This window comes from Dermacentor albipictus, chromosome 7 (genome assembly GCF_038994185.2).
Source record: "Dermacentor albipictus isolate Rhodes 1998 colony chromosome 7, USDA_Dalb.pri_finalv2, whole genome shotgun sequence".
Classification (NCBI taxonomy): domain Eukaryota; kingdom Metazoa; phylum Arthropoda; class Arachnida; order Ixodida; family Ixodidae; genus Dermacentor; species Dermacentor albipictus.
In genome coordinates this window covers 98,305,706-98,327,770 of record NC_091827.1, presented here as the reverse complement: position 1 = coordinate 98,327,770, position 22,065 = coordinate 98,305,706, and the positions used below count along the sequence as shown (strand labels likewise).

General features: G+C 44.5%; 1 protein-coding gene across 1 annotated transcript in view; it reads right to left on the bottom strand.

Moving 5' to 3' along the window:
• Window positions 1-6,203, bottom strand: part of LOC135916835 (uncharacterized) — a 136,276-nt gene extending 130,073 nt beyond the window's left edge. The window contains exon 1 of the mRNA XM_065450268.1: window positions 5,861-6,203. Coding sequence (XP_065306340.1) covers window positions 5,861-5,944 — 84 coding nt within the window. The 5' untranslated portion in view covers window positions 5,945-6,203. The remainder of the gene's footprint in view (window positions 1-5,860) is intronic.
• Between the last annotated feature and the right edge of the window lie 15,862 nt (window positions 6,204-22,065).

Here is a 22,065-nt window from a genome sequence, read left to right as displayed (position 1 = left end):
GCCGAAGTAACCAACTGTTACTGCTTAGTTCGGCGGACAATGCGGCCTTCCCACTCGGCACTCAGTCGAGAGGAGGCCGTGATCCTAAGGCAAATACAGACCGCGTCACTCCTCGCCCTCGCAGTGCTAAACGTTCTTTTCCCAGAGCTCTATCCGAGTGGGCTGTGCGGTGTTTGTGCAGCGGGTCCGGCAGACCAATGGCACATCACGTGGGACTGTGTCAGGTTCCCGACAGCAGCTACCTCCAGGACTTACCAGGCCTAACTTCAAAGTGCACTCCAGTCTGCAGACAAGAACTCACAACTATGGGCCGTCCAACAGGCCCGGGGTGCGCTCGAAAAGCACAAGCTCCTAACCCACTACAAACGGGCCAAACTGGGGTAGTGCAGAGTAGAGTGTAACCCCGGGTCGACGCTTCACCAGCGTCACGACGCGTTAAACCGTCGTTGACCGGCGCTTTATTAAAGTTATCCCTATCCTACATTCCTTAATTGCTAACTGCCGTGGAGTGTTTATGCCTTAAAGTAACTCCTTCTCCAAAACAAGATGTATTTAACGTAAAATTAGTAAGAAAAATAAGAAGGTGACAGGACATAACACAGTCTAATAACCATCCTATATTACTGCTTTAATAGCCACACAAAGCGCGAGGCAAATTGGGGAGAACAGATAAATCTGCAATGCACGTCGTCACAACTGCAAAAAGGACACGTTGCATGGCTACTATAACACTTGTTTTACAATGATTACAGGCGGTATTGCTATAACCCTATGTAGGGGAAGCCAACTCATAGGTACCCTGTCACACATATAAGGAAAGCTTCACAAATCTCCTCAGCCCTATGTACGTTATACCTTGCGAAAGTGACACAGTTTTCAAACCATATATTGCAAGTGAGCTGCACACTACCAGGTGACCGCAATTTACCTGAGCATCAAGTTAACATGACTGCAAATCCAGCCTGTTTTGCTGGCCTGTTTTACTGACGTGGTGTCTACTGCACGATAGTGGTATTTTATATTCATCGAGACCTGTGAGCGTTACTTATTTTTCTTGCATGCTTCTTTCTCACCGGTAGCGATGCTTGTATCTTCAGTATTGACATGCCTTCACTGCAAAGCAAGCTTCTGCTATGCAGAGGAAGAATTTTATGAAGAGTCGACGTAAAGCAACTTTTCGAAGCACTGATCAAGCCAGGTTTGCTGGTTTGGGTTTGCGTACATTGGCTAGGTGGGTTTTGGAGGCCCGTACGGGCTCTTTGCCCACACTTCGGAAGACAAGCTTGTGGGATGTGCTTCTGCAATTCATAGAGCGCAATTAAAGTGCAGGTGTGAGCCACATCTTCGGAACGAACTGCCCTGGCGGCACCATTATCGGCGCAGATTACCCTCACCGAGTAGGGTAAGGGTGTTGATTTTTGTTGCCTTGCCCAAAACAGCAGGTTTAGGTTCAGTGTAGTTGTAGGAAGGAAGATTAACCATAACGTGGAAAGTTTGAGTGGGCTTATTTGTCTGAGGGCATCAAAAATTTTTTCTTGCAACTCTCGGCACTGGTGATTCCTTAGTATCGGCATGAAGTTGTGCATCCGGGAAATCATGAACAATGACATTGCGAAGAAGGAATTAGCTTTGATGCCCTTCATTTTCTGTTGGCATACTTGTACTGTCAGTAATTTCTTGTCCGATTGCTGAATTATCATGAGGGCCCAAGCTGACCCTACTGATCTCTTCAAATGCACTTTTCAAGATAAGGCTCCTGGCTTTGCAAGGGTGGTTGAACAAAAGGCAACACTCACAGGTAGTTATTCTAGATGTGAGTGAAAAAAATTGGCAAATCTTGGTTACATGCTGTGTTTAGTTGTGTACGAGGTAAAGATTTGACGAAAATTCGTGTCGTCTCTAGCGTGATGATAATCACTCATTTGGTCAGTGACCACAACTTCACAATCATGTTACTTGACTAAATGAATTTTAGTTGAACCCTTCACAACATCTTTTACCGAACCTATTAACAGAGCATTGTAACCGAGAGTTAGTGCTTCGTCTTACTCGCCTGCAGAATAGAAATCTGTAAGTGTCCCCTTTCCTTCAAACAGACTTGCAAAGCAAAGTGCATTAGTCCAAAAATTCTGCATTTAAAGTCATCCGTAGTGTCAACGTGGGGCCTCAAGATCATTCGGCTAGCTGAGAAGAAATTACTGCCAGCAAGAGCTCAGCGCTGACAGAAAATCAAGGGCTGGGAAACTCGAGCATCCACCTGGCAGAAAGCTTTAAGAAAATTTGATCAATTAATACCGAAAGAGCCTATTGAAACCACAATGTTATCACGAGGTTGTCTCCCTGCAAGCCCACTAAGCCTCCATTTGCCATTCTGCGCAAGCGAATGGACTTAAACACTGTGGCAATTCACCCAATTCTCATGAAAGTGACCTCCACCACGGAACGTGGCAACAGTAAGCTCTTTCTGAAGCATGACCATGAACTTAACCTGGCAGAACCGGAGCTCCTTTGGCTCGACTTGGATCAGTTCTCCTAAATTCATCACTATGAATGATGGTGTAATAACTATTGCAAGCTCAGGTTAGTGTCTTTGCATGATTTTGTGAACAATACCAGAGCAAAGGGGCCCAATGTGACTAGTGATCCTGTCCAGGAGTCCGTGATGTCAAGAAGTGTGAAAATCGATTCGATATGTTAACAATCGTAAAGTAAGATTATGCTGTTGCTTGAAACAATCTCATGTACTTTAGGAAGGGTGCAAATTGTTTTAGGTGTAGCGAGCACCTACACACCACATATAATTTGGATACAAGAAAGAAAGGTAGAATGGGCCATATAAAAGTAATGGTAATAATTTTGGCAGAATTAGATATTTGCGCACACCATCTGAGAATTTGTTATTTTAGCAAGTGTGAATTTTTTTCAAATGTAGCTGTTTTCAGTAAATTCTATATAACAATTTTTCCTTATGCTTGTACTGTTTGCCGTAAGTAAATTCAATTCTGGCGTTTTACCTGCCAAAGCCAAAATATGATTATGAGGGAGGCTTTAGTGACGCACTCCGGATTGAATTTGAATACTTGGGGTTCTTTCATCTGCGGCCATTGCACCTTATGTGTTTGCATTTTGGCCCCATCGAGTACGGGCATTGTGGCCGGGGTTTTATCCGTGGCCATTTGGCTTAGCAGTGCAATGTCGAAACACGCCACCGCGGTTGTTATGTTGCTGGCAGAAGGGTAGTTTCCAAGTAATTTAGTTCGCTCGACCTTTTTGTGCTGCTTTCTAAAACTAGATTTTAGGGTTGTTGCTTCTGGTGCTCCAATACTAGTAATTATTGTTGATCAAACGGTGTGCTCGTGTTTCTGTTTTTTTACTGTGCTAACACTTGTTTCAATGGCCTACTAATCTGACAGGTTATTATACCACAGAAATGCATGTTCCTTTCGGAGTCAGAAGCATTGCAGCAAACCACTTATTTTTAATAAACTTTGCTTTGTATCCCATATGTACTGAATGGTGGAGCATTCTCACCAATGTGAATGTAGGCAAATGTGCTTTTGCCTATCCGTTATCTTATTACATAAGAAAAATGAATTGTTCTCTTTACTTTTTCAGGTGTCCTGCAAGCTCTCGCTCAAGCAACACATTCCACTGCTCGTCTCTCAGCAGTCTGGGTGTTTTAAACTACCATTAAAAAGTCCAATAAAGAACGCTGTATGCGATGTATGACATGCTCTTGCTTAAATGCAGAGGATATCAGTATTAATGAAGGTTTCAATGGCTCTGTAAAATTATCTGGGTAAAGTATACTCGTTTAATTAAAATACAAGCCAACACTTAATCTGACATTTTTTTTCAGCTCAAAATTACTCTTTACGGTAGAATCGTGAACAAACCATTACAACAAGACAAAACTGCAGTAAGGTCAGCACTGGTAATCTTGTATGTAGTTCGCTTACAAGAATTGCATTTGCATTAATATAGCAAATATGAAAAGAAGATTCCGATAATTTTCGGGTTCATACTACTGCAGATTGTTCCAGCTCGTTCATCTTGTATGTACTCAGCTCATACAAACTCGTTCATGATGTACCAGAATCTTGTTCGGTGGCAAGAATGCAATCTTCTACACACGTGTAGTACGAGAACTCCTTCAGTTTACAAGGAATCGTACAGTCTAGGAAAACTCGTTCACTTTATGAGAAATCATAGAGTCCACGGACAAATAATAGCGTACACCATTTCTCGTACATTCTCCTTCAAACTATTTTCAGTAGCGTACACACGTCTTTTTTTTATATACAATCGCTGGGAGAAAGTATTTCAATGTCATCGAAGTGTTGAATTATAGATGTGCCATCCGAGCGGCAATAATGGTTAAAGCATTGAGCCTGTGTTTTCTGCTTCTGCATGTTACAACCAGTGATGGTTAAATAAAACGTTGACAATGTTCTGATCCGAGATCACACACTCTAGGAAAATGATAGAATAATGATTAAAACTGTGCGGTATAAGACTAAGTGCAAGACACAGCTCCAACAGCGATACATTCAATTTAGTTTGTTAGCGACATGAATAAGGTGTTGCGACAACCTCATGTCCCAAAGAATTGTCCCATGATTGCTTGGATACACTGCGGAATCTAGTCGTTCCCAGTCAACGCTTTGTATATTAAGATCGCCAACTAAGATCATTGCATTGTCCGCACACTGAGGAATGAGTGCTTGCAAAAAATTCAGACATTCACTTTGTTATGCATTCAAACAGAGACTTCACAAGTTTAATATGTAAGGTGAAGTCTTCCTTTTCTTCATTCGCAGTCTTTTACTACTATCCTTTTCCGCGTTACAGCCTAAATGGTACCGTAAGCAAACATATCCCAACCTAGGCGCATGAAATTTCTAGCGTAAACAAATCAGCAAGTACATAGTGGACGCTTCAATGCAGCAGAAGTATAATACATGAAGTCTGGCCTAAACAAGCCCTTCTTGGTTACAGCAATCTCTGCCGCTCCCAATATATTTCACAGAACCACCACTACTCCACCGTCTCCGTAACAAAATTTCAAAAACATTCATTCGCATGCGTCGCGCGGCCGAACGTTTTGCATTACCATGGAATACACAATGCGCGAGATCAGCGGACATCCTTATTTTTTTGGCCATGTCATATGTATCATCCTGTATGATTGAAATTAACAGTGCAGTTCTCTTTTCGAAACGTAACGCGGAGAGTTCTTGCCCATTTTCCACAGACATTGATATATCCTTCTTTTAAAAAGTAATGCTTCACACGGTTCGCAGTTTTTTCATTGGTCTGCAATATTGTTCAATTATTTACGCCTATGAGTATCTGTGGCGTGCAAATTTATATGAAAAAGTGGTAAATAAAATACATTCGTACAATAACGTGTGCTTACAAAACAACTTTTTCACTTTGTCATTGCAATGACAAAAAAATAAAACAGTGACAAAAATTATAAAACAAAAACATTTAATTTATGGGGTTTTACGTGCCGAAACCACTTTCTGATTATGAGGCACGCCGTAGTGGAGCACTCCCGAAATTTCGACCACCTGGGGTTCTTTAACGTGCACCTGAATCTAAGTACACGGGTGTTTTCGCATTTTGCCCCCATCGAAAAAAAAATAAAACAGGATGTACAAGTAGTTTTGAAACAAGAAGATATATATCTGCGCAATACAATAATAAGTGTGTGCGGCGTACAGGTCAGTTAGCAATTTTTGTACGGTTGTGCGGCGCACACCACTAAGAGTCAGTTTAAAAGTATATGTACGTTATGAAACGTCGCACGAAACCTCTACAAACAAATTTTTCTCTATAAAAAAAACAATCTTACATTTCTGAGGTCTTCAATATCAGGGTGCCTGCCGTTAATCAGGGCAGCCAGGGCAATCACGAAGGCAAGTAGCCAAGCGTACATTATCTTTTAACTCCAGTCGCAGAGCGGGAACTTCTGACGGAAATGTGTGCGTTGCTTCATACACTGAACAGAGCGCAACCTGAACATATGGTATTCTGTTATCCTGTCTCAGTTCACCAGAAGAAAAGTAAAAGTAAAGTTTGACTCGAAAAAAGGCAAAAACAAAAGTAGGACTTTGTCAAAGCGTTTTCGCTTCCAGGATGAATGCCTAAAACGTGGCGCCTTCATGCTACGACAGGCGCCTCATGAAATGCTTTGTGAATGCAGTCGACAGTTCACTGGTCTGTATGTTTAAGCTATACTTGCCTTAAGCTATTGTTTTACATGACAATGCTTGCTTCTTTTTGGCACTGCGTTCAAGAGTGGTTCGTGCAATCTGTGTTATTGTACAGAAAGTACTGCATTTACTATAAATAAACTGATTCAGAGAAGGAGCTATGGAGCAGCATTTAGTAGACATGCATGCAAAAAAGGCCAATGCATTTGCGTATACTATACTTACCTTTTCTTTAGCAAAGTTGCGCTGCTATAAGCCTGCACCCGGTGCTTTAATATGAAGGTTGACTTCGATGGTTACAATGCGACTATGCGAAGCAGCAGTTAGTGCTTGTACAAGCCGACATCAATCGCGCGTGCTCCAGGCATGTCACCACAAAGCCTCATGCATAAGAAGCAAGGGCTACGGAAACATGCTGCTGCTTTTACAGATTATACTGTAAAATTTATGGAAGTGCAGCAAATACTAGGTGCCGTATGAAGCAACGTTTCTTACAATATTGCTGAGTAGATGGATAAGTTTTCGCGGTGACGGTGGTGCACGTGCTTAGCGAAAGAGTCATATATTAATAACGCGTCACATCGGCGCTTATCGCTTTTTGTGCTGGCATTGTAGACACAAAAAATGGTTATTTTATGAACACCGACGTGAAAGCTGAAACATAGAGTGATTTATCCTTGTAAGATTTTTTCGTTCCGGAACTAAGACGGGCCGGCGAAAGTGCACGGCGTAGTGCACGGCGTAAGTGCACGGCGAAACGTGATGAGAAAAACCTTAGAAGCGCGAAACATAACCATATTTCACTGGAACAGGATGCCAACTGAAGCAGCAGTATGATAGTTGCAATTGTGTAGTACTGTAAAGCACTGAGAAGCCATGTAATCAATGCGGCTTACTTTTATCCATTAGACTGGCCGCCTTTTGACAGCTGGAAAGAGGTGGATTGCGATTGCCGCGACTGAATTTTTTCTGCAGGAGCTCAAAACTAAAGCTGGAAAAGAAAACCTAAACCAAAGCGACGAAATTTAAGACCTTCCGTTACGTCTAAGATGAGATGTCACGGAACCACAATAAGATCGTGAACAGGCATCGTATGTTTGTGGTGTTTTCGCCCCTGTAAAGTTGCCCACACTCTGGCCTTCGATTTCCCATGACGGCAAATGAGGTTTTCAAACATTGCGTATACGACCGGTTTAAGGACATTGCTCTAAAAACTAGGAAGCAAGACAGCAAGTGTGCGAATTCGGTCGCCCATTATTGAGTAAGACCACGAGCTACGGTTTTTTGAGACCAATATTATAGACAGATATGCAAATAACACGGCTCGATCACCTTGGAAGGTTCATGTCTTAGCAAGCATTCCACTATCTGTATAGGTGATGCGACAAATGTGTTGCGTAGGGCCAAGATTCAATTTTTTGAAGGTTTGTAACTGCCACGAGCAATACTTATTGCTGATATGCGTGAAGAATAATATATGAAGAAATGGCATGACGTATGCTTTTAAAATTGGTGGCGTGTTTACTGGATTTTCCACTTAGTAGCATAGTCCGCGTATATACCAGCTTCTGTTCCTAAATTATCCACAAATAATTTCATAGTCAAGATGTTACACAATCAAGGCCAACAGTCATCTTGGCGCATGTCGCAGTCAGCGCAGTGAAGCTGCTATTGCCTTGTATAGCAGTTGCTATGTGGATTGTCCATAATGGTGTGGTCAACGCGTACCTTGTGCCAGGAAAGGTTCGGGGGTATGCATGCTGCATTGCCTTCCATTTTATAACATAGTCGGCAACAGGAAAACGAGTAAGGGGACTTTGTGTCCATTTGCTTCTTTCAATACGCACCCGGGGCAGTATCTCCTGGTAGCACTGCTGCTACGACATGCTGCTCCTTTAAAATAATATTCATTGTTGGAACATTTTTCGAGCGTGGCACCGTCACATTCGGCCTATTCCGACGACCGTCATTTCGTGAAAGCACGATGTGAGAGGTTTACAACAGCTATCACTGCTACTCGTGAGCACTTGCATATTGCTCGGATCTAGAAAACACGCGAATACAACTCCCACCGCCATGATGTACAGTATGGACCACGTGACCTAGTAATACGTCGTGCGCATCACTGCTGGCATTTGGCTACAAATTGACCGCCGCGGCACCCTGTCAATGGGGATGGAACCGGCGACATGGCAGTGGTCCTTATCTCTTCCTTGTACCAGTTGCATGTTGGTTTTTCGCCACATATCTACAAATAGTACCATTCCATTATGCGGGTTCCACCCCCGCGTTCGTTTTTTTTGTCTTCGAAGTGTTATTATCGCGATATGCCACGCAGGGTAAATCGCAGACAGCAGTTCTTGTTGTTCCAAAGCGCTGCCTTTTATGTGATTATTTTGCTATTGTGCGAGGGAGGTACTGAAAGATATCCAGGGCCCTCTACTGCGCAGAATAACCAGTTGCTCGAAGGACAAGCTACAATTATTAGAAAGAAATGTCCCGAACATAGAGGAAATGCGAACAGTAATAGATAATATAGCTGAACAACAGTAATGAGACCAAGATGCGATGTCCCTCGTTCTCGTGAAATCAGATGACCTTGACAACCGGGAAAGGCGTGCGAATTCAGTTTTCTACGGGTTAGAGGATTCAGCAGCCAGTGAGACTTGCGCTCAGGCTGAAGAATTGATTATTAATTGCTGCGCACGAAACACAGGCTCACTTCCATAAATATTGAGCGTGCCCACAGAATGGAGCCGTATCATGCAAATGAAACGTGGCCAGTAATCGTCCGATTTGCTTCCTTCAAGACGCAGGAGCAGATCTTGACGAAAGCTTACAACCTAAAGAGGACGGCGTACAGAATATCTGAATATTTTTCACGTACAGTCCGAGAAACAAGAAAGATAGTTTGGGCATTTGCAAAAGGAAATAGGAAGGACAGAGTGAAACCGGTTCTAAGATTTGATACCGTATACCCGGGTGATAAAGGATATCGAATTAAAAGCACAAGTGGTGACGTAGTCGAAACGTGACCATTGTCCCAATCTGTGGTGACGCATCAGCTCAGACAGCTGATCGTCAATTGTAGAAACCTTAGAAACAAAGTTGATGATTTTCCTTTGCTATTATATTCTGTTGAGCCCGCAGTAGTATTAGGAACTGAATCATGGCTTGGCTCTTCGGTCCTTGATAGAGAAATATTCCCTCTTGGTTATCACATTTATAGGCGGGACAGTGAATCATGGGGAGGAGGCGTATTCATTGTTCTAAGATCCGACTTGCCCTGTGTTCGAGTTGATTCTGGTTTGGAATGTGAATCTGTATTTTGCAATTTCAAGTAGTAGCTTAGCGCGAAAGAACCACGGACACAAGGAAAACAGACAAGGTAGTTGTCTTTGTCTGTCTTCCTTGTGTCCGTTGTTTTTTTGTGCTAAGCTACTACTTCAAACGTGGACGACCAACTAGCCCAACAGTCAACTCTTCTAGTATGTTGAAAGTTGCGGACCGAAAATGGTAAAAGTTTTCTTGTTGGATCTTATTACCGAACCCCTTCTGCTTCTTATCATGAGTTTGCCCAAATGACTACTTTTCTTGAGACAGTTCAAAGGGGTCACATTATATTGGGAGGAGATTTCAATCTTCCCGGTATAGATTGGGGATCAGGCAATATGTTCACATGTACTGCCACAGGCAGTTTATAAATAGCTTTCCTAGAGTTTGTACACGAAAATATGCTCCATCAGTTCGTAAGAGATCCTTCACATAGTGATGGCACTGGTATTGCGCTTGATCCGTTGTTTTGTGATTCACCAAGCATTGTATCAAGTGTACGTGTTTCACCTGTATTAAGTGATCATAAAGTTATTTTAGCCGATACAATTTTTCAAAATCTGTGTGTATCAAAATACCTCTTAAAACTGTGTATGAATATAATATGGCTAACTACACTGTACTAAAATTATCACTTGAATATCATTTTCCTACTTTTGACACATTGGTCGATGAATTACACGTGGAAGAGTTATGGGGGCTACTTAAAGCAAGCTTTTCGATCTGCGAGATGACTTTGTTACCGTTAAGACTGTGTCTTCCAAACGTGCAAAAGGTAAACCTTCGTTTTATTGTCGACTCCGTTCCTTATTACAAAACATTAGAAGAATCTATCGGCAGAAAAAAACTAAATAATTGGATTGTGGTCACATGTAGTTAGTGGAGTTAAAACGTAGCTTTAGAGAGCTCGCTGTAGGTGCTAAACACACATACTTTGCGAACTACGGGCAGATATTAGTGGACGATACTAAGGGATCTTGCAAATAGGTTAAGAGAAACGGTAAGGATGACACTTCTGTTCCACCCTTGCACTGGTCCAACATTATTGTTAATGATGACTCAAGTAAGGTCGAAATTTTTGTTAGTTACTTTTCATCAGTAGTTCAATATACTCATTCTAACATTAGTGGCGTTAATAGTGTTGATTTTCCGGTCAAAGCCAACGAAATGTCTGAGGTCGTATTTAGTGAGACGGGCATCGAACGAATAATACAGTCAATATTATCATTATTACAGACATGTTACTCATGTTGGGAACAATACTGTTGGAGCATTAGGTTTCTTGAAGCGTAACTTTAGTAGTTTGCCACAGAAACTTAAGGAGCGACTGTATTTCACACATGTACATAGTACACTGGAGTATGCAAGTTTTTGCTGGGATCCATATACTACAGAACTTGCAGATAAACTAGAAAAAGTGCAGAACATGGCAGTTGGGTTTGTCCTGAGCAATTATTACAGGATGCTTAGCATGACAGAAAGAAAAAAGCATTAAATTGGCATCTTCTAGAACACCGTCGTCGAAATCTCACATTACAATTTCTTCATAATATATGCCATTCAAAAACGCGGATAGCTAGGTAATTGTATTTTATCCCGCTCACATATGTATCTAAAAGGCGAGATCACAAATTAAAAATACGTGAGATTTCTTTTAAAAGCAACGCTTTCCGCTACTCTTTCTTTCTTCGTACTAAAACAGATTGGAATACTCTAACACCTGACACTGTCTGTATATGTTGAAATGATGATTTCTTCCGTGCTTTAGGAATGTAATTGTGGGTGTTTCTTGATATGAGTTGTTCTCTCCGTGCTGTAATGCCTGAATCGCGAAGCAGCTACCCAATACATAAATAAATAAATAAAATAAAGGGAGCCAGGAGCATTCGAATGATCTGAATTGATGGGAACCAAATGGCAGGAAAAGAGGTAACTTTCTTACTGCACAGCTGCCTGGTCAGATATGATGCAAGTGATATTAATTAAGTGCTCATGAAATGTGTGGGAGAACAAGCCGTGCAGTAGCCCAGGCCAGCCCCTAATCCTTCTTTGATTCCGTTGTAGACACACATTTAAGAAAGTTTTTGCGGACACAAAGACGTGGACTTTGATGCAACAGTTTTGTGAGGCAATTTGCCACCCCAGGTAAAGTCAAACTACTGCACTCATCTATAGTCTTGCACTAAATTTAGGTGCATCAAATGAAGGAATAATAAGACACGTTGTAAGGCATTACAAACTAATATGGAAATAAAGTTGGCGCAAAGGTTTCCAGGCATCACTTCATTGTTTTTTCAAGAGTCGGCCATGCATAGTGCATTTGAAATTGGATATTTTACGGAATCCAACAATGTATTTTACCCATTAGTGAAATGTAAATGTTAAAGTGATGTGAGGAATGACTAGGTGCGGTGTGCCCATCTAGAGCTGGCAAACCTAAGTGGCCTCTTGTCTCGCCTACTGCACAAGATACCTCTGCTTGAATGTGTTGCTGGTCAGGAATATTCATACGAAATAAGAGAAGGTGCTATTGTGCCAATATATTCACAAAAAACTTACATGATTTTAGACGTGCCATCTGTTAGCATTTTAATATGGCCTGCACAACAAGCACAGTGTCTTCAGCGAAAGTTGTAGTGTAATATCTTGCATACAGAAATGTAGAAAAATCTAAACAAAGAACTGTGTAAAATTTGTCTTGTGAACTCTTATTCTGCCAACTGGGCAGATTTATGACGTATAATCTGATGTGGGAGCTAGCCCAATGAACATGGACACAGAAGAAAATGATTTACTTCTTAAATATGTGAAGTGAGGCCCAGGTGCGCACAATAAATTTTGAGCTCTGTACGCTTCAGTGTTAGGCTAGAAGAAAACGTTTTTCTAGTGTGTTGCTGATTTACAATTATATACCAACTATGCATATAGAAAACGAATCTGCAATCTTTTATGCTCCTTCCTAAAATACCATGTATACAAACAGTTGCGGATATTAAGAAACAGCTTGGTTTATGCCCAGCCTTATACTATGTGATTATACTGACACATATGCATACTTGTTTATCCTTTTTCTGTGGATTGCATTTAACCTACTAACAAGTGAAAGATATCAATCTAGGCAAGATTCAAACAGTGTTGTACTTTGCTGAGGGTATGTGTATATTATATGTAGCACCAGTGATTGCGTTACGACCTTTGACGAATCATGTGCTGCTCTTGACACACCATGCTCGCCATTATGTTGTGCTTTTGTACCAATAAAGATTTAGCGCTTTGAATTCACGTTGGCAGTATCTTATTCTACGCTGTCACGACAACTCGACAATGCTTTGAAGTATATTCATTGATTTGACAGCAAAAGTAGTTTGAGTAGCTCGATGAAAGGACTTAGTCAAACTGCCGACCGCGATCTGTGATTATTGTGGATAGGTAGCTGAACCTTGCGATCCACGTAGACATGACAGCTGCTGAAACTGTGGGTTCTGAGATGTCAGATATAGGTGTAGCTTCTGGCCACCGTGTATAACCGTCGATGCATGTCAGTATGTAGCAGTAACCTTTCGAAGGTGACAGAGGGCCGACGAGGTCCAGGTGTACGGTGTCAAAACGAGCATCCGGTGGAAGAAAAGACTTGGCAGGCGGAATGGGGTGACGCTGGGTCTTCGAACGTTGACACGACAAACAGCAGCGAACCCAATCGCGAACTTGCGCGTTTAGCCGAGGCCAAACGAAACGACTGGAAAAAAGCTTCTGTGTCGCCCGTATGCCAGGGTGCGAGAGGTTGTGCACGGTATCGAATACACATCTGCGAAGGGATGCCGGAATGTATGGTCTAGGTGTGTCGTTAGAAGTGTCGCAGACGACGGACGTACAATCTGGGGTCACAACGACGTCTTCCAATTCCAGGAACGTTGAAGAATTCCGGAGTGTACAAAGTTCCGTGTCGTCACGCTGTTGACTGGTGAGTAAGTCGGCCTCGATGATGAAAGGTTCCGATGTCAACGTGGAAATAACATTGACAAGACTCAGAACGTCAGCTGGAACGTTGTCGGTGCCCTTGATGTGGCGGAACGTTGTTGTAAACTCGGAGATGTAGGAAAGGTGTCGAATCTCGCAGGGCGAGTAACAGTACGCCGAACGATTCAGTGCGTGCACAAGGGGCTTGTGGTCAGTCATTAAAGTGAATGCACGGCCTTCGAGGAAATGGCGAAAATGTTTGATAGCCATGTAAACAGCGAGTAAGTCACGGCCGAACACGCTGTAGCAAGACTGCGCAGGCTTCAGTTTCTTGGAGAAAAAAGCGAGTGGACGCCATGCATTGTCGATGAATTGCTGCAGAACGGCACCTACAGCAGTGTTTGAAGCGTCGGTAATGATGGCAGTGGGTGCGTCTGGCTTTGGGTGTCTAAGCAGCGTGGCATCGGCGAGGGCAGACGTGACTCTTGTAAAAGCGTCGGTGGCCTCTTCAGTCCACTGAAGCACTTGTTTGCGTTTGTTTATCAGGAAAGCGTCTAGCGGAGCCATAAGTCGTGCGCACTCGGGAATCAGTCGGCGGTATAAATTGACGAATCCGGGAAATTGGTGAAGCTTGATGAGTGTGGATGGTGGGGGAGGTTTTCGATGACGCGAATCTTGGACGGCAGTGGTCGAATGCCGTTAGCGTCGACGATATGACCAAGGAACTCGAGTTCGGGTTGACCGAATTCACTCTTGGCGGCTATGATGACAATTCCTTTACTGGCAAGGCGTGAAAACAACAACCGCAAGTGGTGATGTTCTGCTGCCGAAGAGCTTGCGACGAGAAGGTCGTCAATGTATACAAAAACGAAAGCAAACCTCGCGTGATGGACGATGAAACGCTGAAAGGATTGGCCCGCGTTCCGTAAACCAAAGGGCATGCGGAGAAATTCGAAAACGCTGAAGGGTGTGGTGATGGCGGTCTTGGGAATGTCTTCTTCAGCGACCGGTAGTTGGTGGTAGGCGCAAACGAGATCGTGCTTAGAAAAGATGGCCGCACCATGCAACGCTACCGTGAAGTCCTGAATGTTCGGTAGAGGGTAGCGATAAGGAACTGTGACGTTGTTGAGTGCCCGGTAATCGCAGCATGGGCGCCAGCCTCCCACCTTCTTAGGCACCATGTGAAGTGGTGATGCCCAGTTACTAACGGAAGGGCGGATGATGCCAAGTTGCAGCATCTGTTCGAACTCCGCGTGAGCGATCTTGAGTTTCTCCGGGGACAAATGCCGGGGTCGGAAATAGACCGGTGGGCTGGAGGTGACGATGTGATGGCACACGTCATGTTGCAGCGGTTGCGTCTAGTCCGGCAGGCATGTCAAAGTGGGAAACTCGCGTAGGAGCGCGGCGAAAGGTTCGTCCAACATGGCAGAAAATAGGCGGTATGGGCGATCTGCCTGATGATGGGACGCAGGGAACGGATAGCTGAGTGACGGACTCGATGAGACAGCGTCGTTGGATGTCCACAAGAAGTCCGTAGTTATGCAAGAAGTCTGCTCCAATGACTGCATGACGGACGTCTGCAACCAGGAAAATCCAGCGGAACGCTCGTCGAAGGCCAAGGTTTAGCATGACGGAGCGTGACGAGAAAACTGGAATCCTGGTGCCGTTGACGACTTGCAAAAACGAGACAGGTTTCCCTTTTCGGTCGGAGTGCTTTGCGGGAGGAATGCTGATGTCAGCACCTGTGTCGACTAAAAATCGTTGTCTCGTAACTCTGTCCGCCACGTAGAAAAGGCGACTTGTGTGCTGGACCGGACCACTCGCCACCGTTAGAGGTCAGCCGGCCTGTTTCTCTGCCAAGTGCAGGGACGCCGACAGTGACGAGCGTCGTTTCCAAAACGGCGGTGGAAGTAGCAAAAGCCAGGCGTTGTAGTTGAGGCTTCATTGCGGGTGCCCGTTCGTCTTGATCTACTGGAACTACGGCTGCGTGGGCGACGAGATGTGTGGCGATGTTCCGCTCCACAGATGATGCATTGAAGGCGCTCACACAAGGATTCGAGCGGATATTGCACTGCGGAAGAGCAGGGAAGAGTTTGCAGAGCGGTTGTATTGTCACCCGGAGACGGTGCCGTGGCTGCGATGGTTGGGGTGGCTCCTTTCATTACTTTGTCGGCCAAAGCGGCAAGCCCGGTAAGGTCCATGGTAGAGGCTGTCGCCAGGACCATCTGCACGTTAGCCAGGAGTCGTTGCAAAAAAATTCGCGCAACAGCGTGTCGTCGATGGATTTCGCGTTGTTTCCGAGCAGCTGGCTCATTCGGTGAAGAAGTTGACTAGGGCGTCGGTCGCCGAGTTCTTCAGCGGACAGAAGCTGCTGGATGCGAGAACGCTGTGAAGCTGCTGTGCGCTGTAGCAGTGCTGCTTTGAGATCGTCATAGGCAGCGGCAGACAATAGGGAGTTCAACAAATCTGCAACCTCGTCAATGGCGGCGGGTGAGAGCGCTGCGACGGCCTAATGGAACTTCGAGGTTGAGAGCGGATACCAGCGACTTGAAATAGCGCTTCGTCCTGAAGAAACCACGCCGAAGGATGCTGGTCCCAGTACTGTGGGAGGCGGACAGCGATGGCGGAACAGGAGGGCTCACCGCGTTCGTCAGAAGCGTTCTGGCCTGGAGCTCTCGTAGCGTTGGTCTGGTCCATGGTCGTCTCTACCACAGGAGCGTACGGCAGTATCACGTCCGGAGTCACCAAACTGTGGCGACGAGCGAACACCTAGACCGGTAAAGCCTCGGGTTCTCGCAGGAGAGGAAGAACCGACACTCGATCTCTTAGAGTAGCATTCTTTTATGCGAAGCATATTGCTAGAGCTCAACCCAGCTCCTCAGGCGCGGCGGTGTCGCCTTCAATGACCTTTGACCCCATGCCATACCACGTGACACCGAGACGTCACGACAGAGGAGAAACGGGGCTCCAACTCGCGCCGTCGCCTTCAAGGCTGACCACGTGACACCGTGATGTCACGACAGAGTAGAACGGGGCTCCAACTCGCGCCGTCGCTCGCGGCGTCGCGGTGGTATATAAGCAGCTGCGCTTGTTTCTAGGTGGCTTTGGCTCAACTCTTGCAAGATGGGCTGGGTGGGAATCAAACCAGGGTCTCCGTAGTGTGAGACGGAGACGCTACCACTGAGCCACGAGTACGATGGTTCAAAGCGGTACAAAAGCGCCTCTAGTAAATGCGGTGTTGCCTTAGAAACGAGCTGTTTCTAAGGCTCAGGCGTACGTCGCTTGCTCAGGCGCGCATTTCGTTGCCGCGCCGAACGCTGCGTTGCTCCACGCTCACCGCGTCCAATGCGGGGCGCGTAGTCGCTGCGCCGTAGCCCATTGTCTTACACCTTTTGGCGGGTCAACGGGAACGCTGTCGAGAGAGTAACGCATGAGTTGTTTCTTCGTCTAGCCGAACCAAATATAGCCAAGCAACAGCAGTTCACCAGGCTAAACAGTGGTTCAACAACTAAAATAAAGGCTAGTATGCTTCGCATCCTGGGCTTAACCTTAGCTAAGCTACAGCCATTTTTTTAATGATCGCCTTCGGAACGCTAGCCCGCGCCGGAGCGTGCCAGCCGCTCGTGCCTCTGGTAGACGCGAGCGTCTACATCATCTCTCGTGCGTCGCCGCTGCTGCTGCCACTACATGGTTAGAAGGCGCAAATTGACTGAATGGATTCTTGTCTTGCTTTAGCATAACTCAGTTTGAGTATGAAAGAAAAAGGACAGGTGACAAGATGAGCGCTAACTTCCTACTGGTTTTATTCCATGACCCTACTGCTCATTAATTATATGGGCCGCTCATAGCACACATGACAAAAACAATTGAAGCGACAACCTTACAAGTAGCACATGACTGCAGTTCACTGAATACGTGCCAACCAATTTAGAAAGTAAAGTTCCTTGGCTGATAAAGATAAGGAGAGTGTAGGTAATGCAATAGGTAATGGCATTAGCCTCAATAATCACGTGCATCAGTTGATTGTGACTGCATCCTGTGATAAGACATTCTTTAAAACAACTAGTTTGCATCCACAAGTCTGGCAATGCATGGCAAGGAACCCACTTCATTAACGCACTTCATTTGCACTTCATTAACGTTTATGAAGGTTGTAACTATGCTCGCCCAAGCTATCATTGATACCCATTCCCGTCTGTCTAATGTAGACGCCATTGCACGACGAGGGAACCTTGTATACCAACGCTCATGTGCAATCAACATGCCCGTTCGTCTTTTTTCCAACCAGTGCCTCAAAAAAGATGTAAAGTACTGGCAAACATGCAATGACCAATACATCACTTCACATTTTATGCGAGCATATTACGAGAGCTCAACCCAGCTCCTCAGGCGCGGCGGTGTCGCCTTCAATACCACGTGACACCGTGACGTCACGACAGGAGAAACGGGGCTCCAACTCGCGCCGTCGCTCGCGGCGTCGCGGCGGTATATAAGCAGCTGCGCTTGTTTCTAGGTGGCTTTGGCTCAACTCTTGCTAGATGGGCTGGGTGGGAATCGAACCAGGGTCTCCGGTGTGTGAGACGGAGACGCTACCACTGAGCCACGAGTACGATGCTTCAAAGCAGTACAAAAGCGCCTCTAGTGAATGCGGTGTTGCCTTAGAAACGAGCTGTTTCTAAGGCTCAGGCATGCGTCGCTTGCTCAGGCGCACATTTCGTTGCCGCGCCGAACGCTGCGTTGCTCGACGCTCACCGCGTCCAATGCGGGGCGCGTAGTCGCTGCGCCGTAGCCCACTGTCTTACACCCCTTGGCGGGTCGACGGGAACGCTGTCGCGTTCCACTCTTGAAGGCGAAGCAGAGTAACGTATGAGTTGTTTCTTCGTCTAGCCGAACCAAAAATAGCCAAGCAACAGCAGTTCACCAGGCTAAACAGTGGTTCAACAACTAAAAATAAAGGCTAGTATGCTTCGCATCCTGGGCTTAACCTTAGCTAAGCCACAGCCATTTTTTTTCTGCGATATTCTGATATCTCAACTGTAGGTTGTCAAGAAATAAAAGGTGCCTGAGGGCACTACTCGAATGGTGTTCACTGTACCTTGATGAGTGTTGTTCGTGGTAGCCACCACGAATATTTCTGATTGATTGTGCAAGAATATGTTTCATTAGCTCAATTTTTTTTAATTTATCTAATCAATGAGATGTCACTGAAAAACTTTTGTATGAAAGTTACAAATGACTGATAACAGCATTTAAAACAGCCTAGGATTTGTGAAGACTTTTGCTTAACGATAAAGAAATGCCATAAAATAGATAAGAAGTGAAAATAAACTGCCCTGAGCGTGACAATGCTTCTGCCCACCAAATATTTCATCAATCTTTATGCAAACTTTGTCAAATGGGAGAACCAGGAATGAGTGGCTGCGGTTCTGTCTGGACATGGTCAGCAGTTTTTGTCCTGCATGTACAGTCCCTACCAAACGTGAAGTAGCGCGATCTTGGTAGCAGTCCACTTTGTGAACTTTTACAAGACCGTGCCCCAGGTTTGCAAATTCGTAATATACGCAGCGCGCGGATGACAATGTTGCCGTCTGAGACCACTTATATAATTTTTTGCGGGGGCACAGTTTCACGTAAGTTTTTAAAGACAATTTCGCATGTTTCGTATTCTCTTTTTTTTTTGTCGGAAAAAGAGATCACACTTCACCTAGGTCATTGTATATGCTGTTATCGGTCATTTCTCGGTGCATTCCACAACCTTTGCATTGGCATCGTATTGAATAAATAGGTAATAAACATTCACTACAATTACATATGACTTGCTAGTTCACAATGAAAAAAAACTTGAGTAGCGCTAACGTAAGCTTATTAACTTAGAAGGGGCGGTTTTCAGGGAAAGCACTCATTTATTTTTTTTTTCTTGCCACAGTTAGTTGGCACATCCGATATGTAAATTACTGGTGGTTTTCAAGAAACATGTACAGGTTTCCATCGTAGCTTCATGCTAAACAGGGGTGGGTGACAATTTTTCCTGCAATGAATTTTAATTGCCTTGCAGGCTTCCGCAGAACGGGTCTGTCATAATCAAATAGTGCTCTGCAAAGTAAAATAAGGAATACTTTCCTTCACATGCCTGTATTTCACTCATTGACCTTTATCAAGCTGCTCCAAAATGGACAATTCATGCGTTAATGTATAAAATTTGCTGCTCCCAGAGCTGCTCCAAAACTTCTTTGACTGCTTCCATGCCTGTATGAGTGGCCTATGTAATGCTTAAGAAAATTATCACTGGCATCCCAGAAACTTCAAACATGTTAAGATCGATCCGCCAAAGTGCCTACATCTCAACATTTTGGTTAGAACTGATCACTTTATTTTTTTTCCAGGACTGAAGCTGCCTGAATACCTACAATACATTGGATGCTAGGTGCTGGATTATGGATGACTGCCTTAACACTGCTTGAAGTGGCAACCTCTACATCAGCACTTATGTATTGCCACATACCACGGTTCCTCTTGCCATAGTTCCGCAGTTCCTCTGTTCCTCGTGCCACGGTTCCTCTTGCCAACCCATGGAAAGGGTTGGCAAGAAGAACCGTGGCACGCAACTCTACAGGCACTTGTGCTCTTCACTACCTTCGGAGGACATACATTGGTATGCTGTTCGTGTATTTGAGTGTGGGCTCCAGCTGCATCTGCTGCGTTGTCATTTGGTGTCCAGGCAGAGAAGTTACCTTCTGGGTGCACATGCTGGTTAAAGATACCAAAAGCAAAGTGCTTACTTGAACACCGATGACCCTGTCCTGCATATATTTCTTTCCATTTTCTTGTTACCTCATTTTCGCTTACTAAATAAAGGTCGCAGGCAATTAGGCCAAGAAAAATATTGACGTAATCAGCTGTGGCTGAAATTGACATGTAGAAAATGTTCAAAAAGTAATGAACGCAGACAAAAAGACCTTGTCTTTGGTTGTGACAAGCCACAACCTTTGCAGTACACACGTGATGCACTACCAACGATGGTGTCGCGTAACACATGAACTGAAGGGAGCAGGCATGTGGCTAGTAAACCCACGTATGCTACCTAAAGTCATCAAGGTATGCCTTTACCTAAAAGCATCAAAGTGCTTATACGGGCCAGCTGAGCGCATACGAAAGCTCTTTTGGGATTGGATGTGGAAAAAGCTTTTGATCGTATAAAGCATAAGGCAATACTTGACGTTTTCTTGGAGATGGGTTTAGGTAAGAGACTTTTTAACATGATTAAGGACTTTCTTAGAAATAGAACTGCACAACTCATGCTGGGTGAGCTTAAATCAGAAGCTAAGAATTTGGGAAATATGGGCGCTCGACAAGGGGCTGTGCTCTCACCCATGCTATTCAATTTAGCAATGTCCAACGTTGCAAGAAATCTGGAGAGAATTGAGGGTATACATTTACCTGATCTGAACTGGAGTACCATGCACTACACTTCAGCCACATCCGCAGCACTTACCGATTTAATGCTAAAGTTCAACCTCAACCAGGTAGTCGACCAGCCAACTCGCTCACAAGGCTCTACGAATAGCATACTTGATCTCATACTCATAAGTAACCAGTTCCCACTTCACGCAATTGAGATGACAATAGTCGGTGGTATATCGGACCACGACATACCTAAATGTAAGCTCTCGCTTGAAGGCAACATAAAGAAGCTAAACCTGGAGCGTGCTGTACTTGATTTTCGCAGAGCAGCTCATAACTGTATTGTCACTCACCTGGCACACGAGTTTGATGCTTTTCTCCAAGCAGCTTCAGAAACGTGTTGTGACGTCAACACCCTGTGGCATCAATTTAAGTCAGTTGTGCTACACTGCACAACAAACTTCATCCCGATGAAACGTTGCAAACCACAAAAGAAAAACCCATGGATATCGCGTGAGGTCCTTCAAGCGAAGCGTAAAGTAAAAAGACTTAGACATACTATTAAAAGAAAAGGGCCGAATCAATCTCTGAAAGACAATCTGACCTCCACTCTCGCTGACTTCAAAGGAAAGTTAAAAAAGGCAAAACATCACTATTTCAGTACAACATTCCCCGACTTCATTACCAACAATCCACACAGGTTTTGGAAATACTTTTGCCCGTGTTTAGGTGTGTCACCCGAACGGTCTCTAGAAGAGAAAACAGCTCGAGCAAACACATTCAACAAATTTTTCTTCTCGGTTTTCAATTCAGACAATGGCTTACTTCCCTCGCTACCCTGCCCACCTAAAACCATCGATAATATTAAGCATTACGAATGCCGGTATTCTTAATCTGTTGCTTAATATCGACATCAAGAAAACTAACGGGCCAGATGATATCCCGGACGAATTTTTAAAAACGTATGCGGAATGGTGTAGCCAATACCTTGCCATTATATAGCGCAAATCACTCGAGTCCGCACAACTACCAGATGACAGAAAAAAAGCGAAGGTGATTCCAATACATAAATCCGGCGACAGCAACGAACCTTCCAACTACAGGCCAATCTCACTTATCAGCACATCTTGTAAAATATTGGAACATATTATCT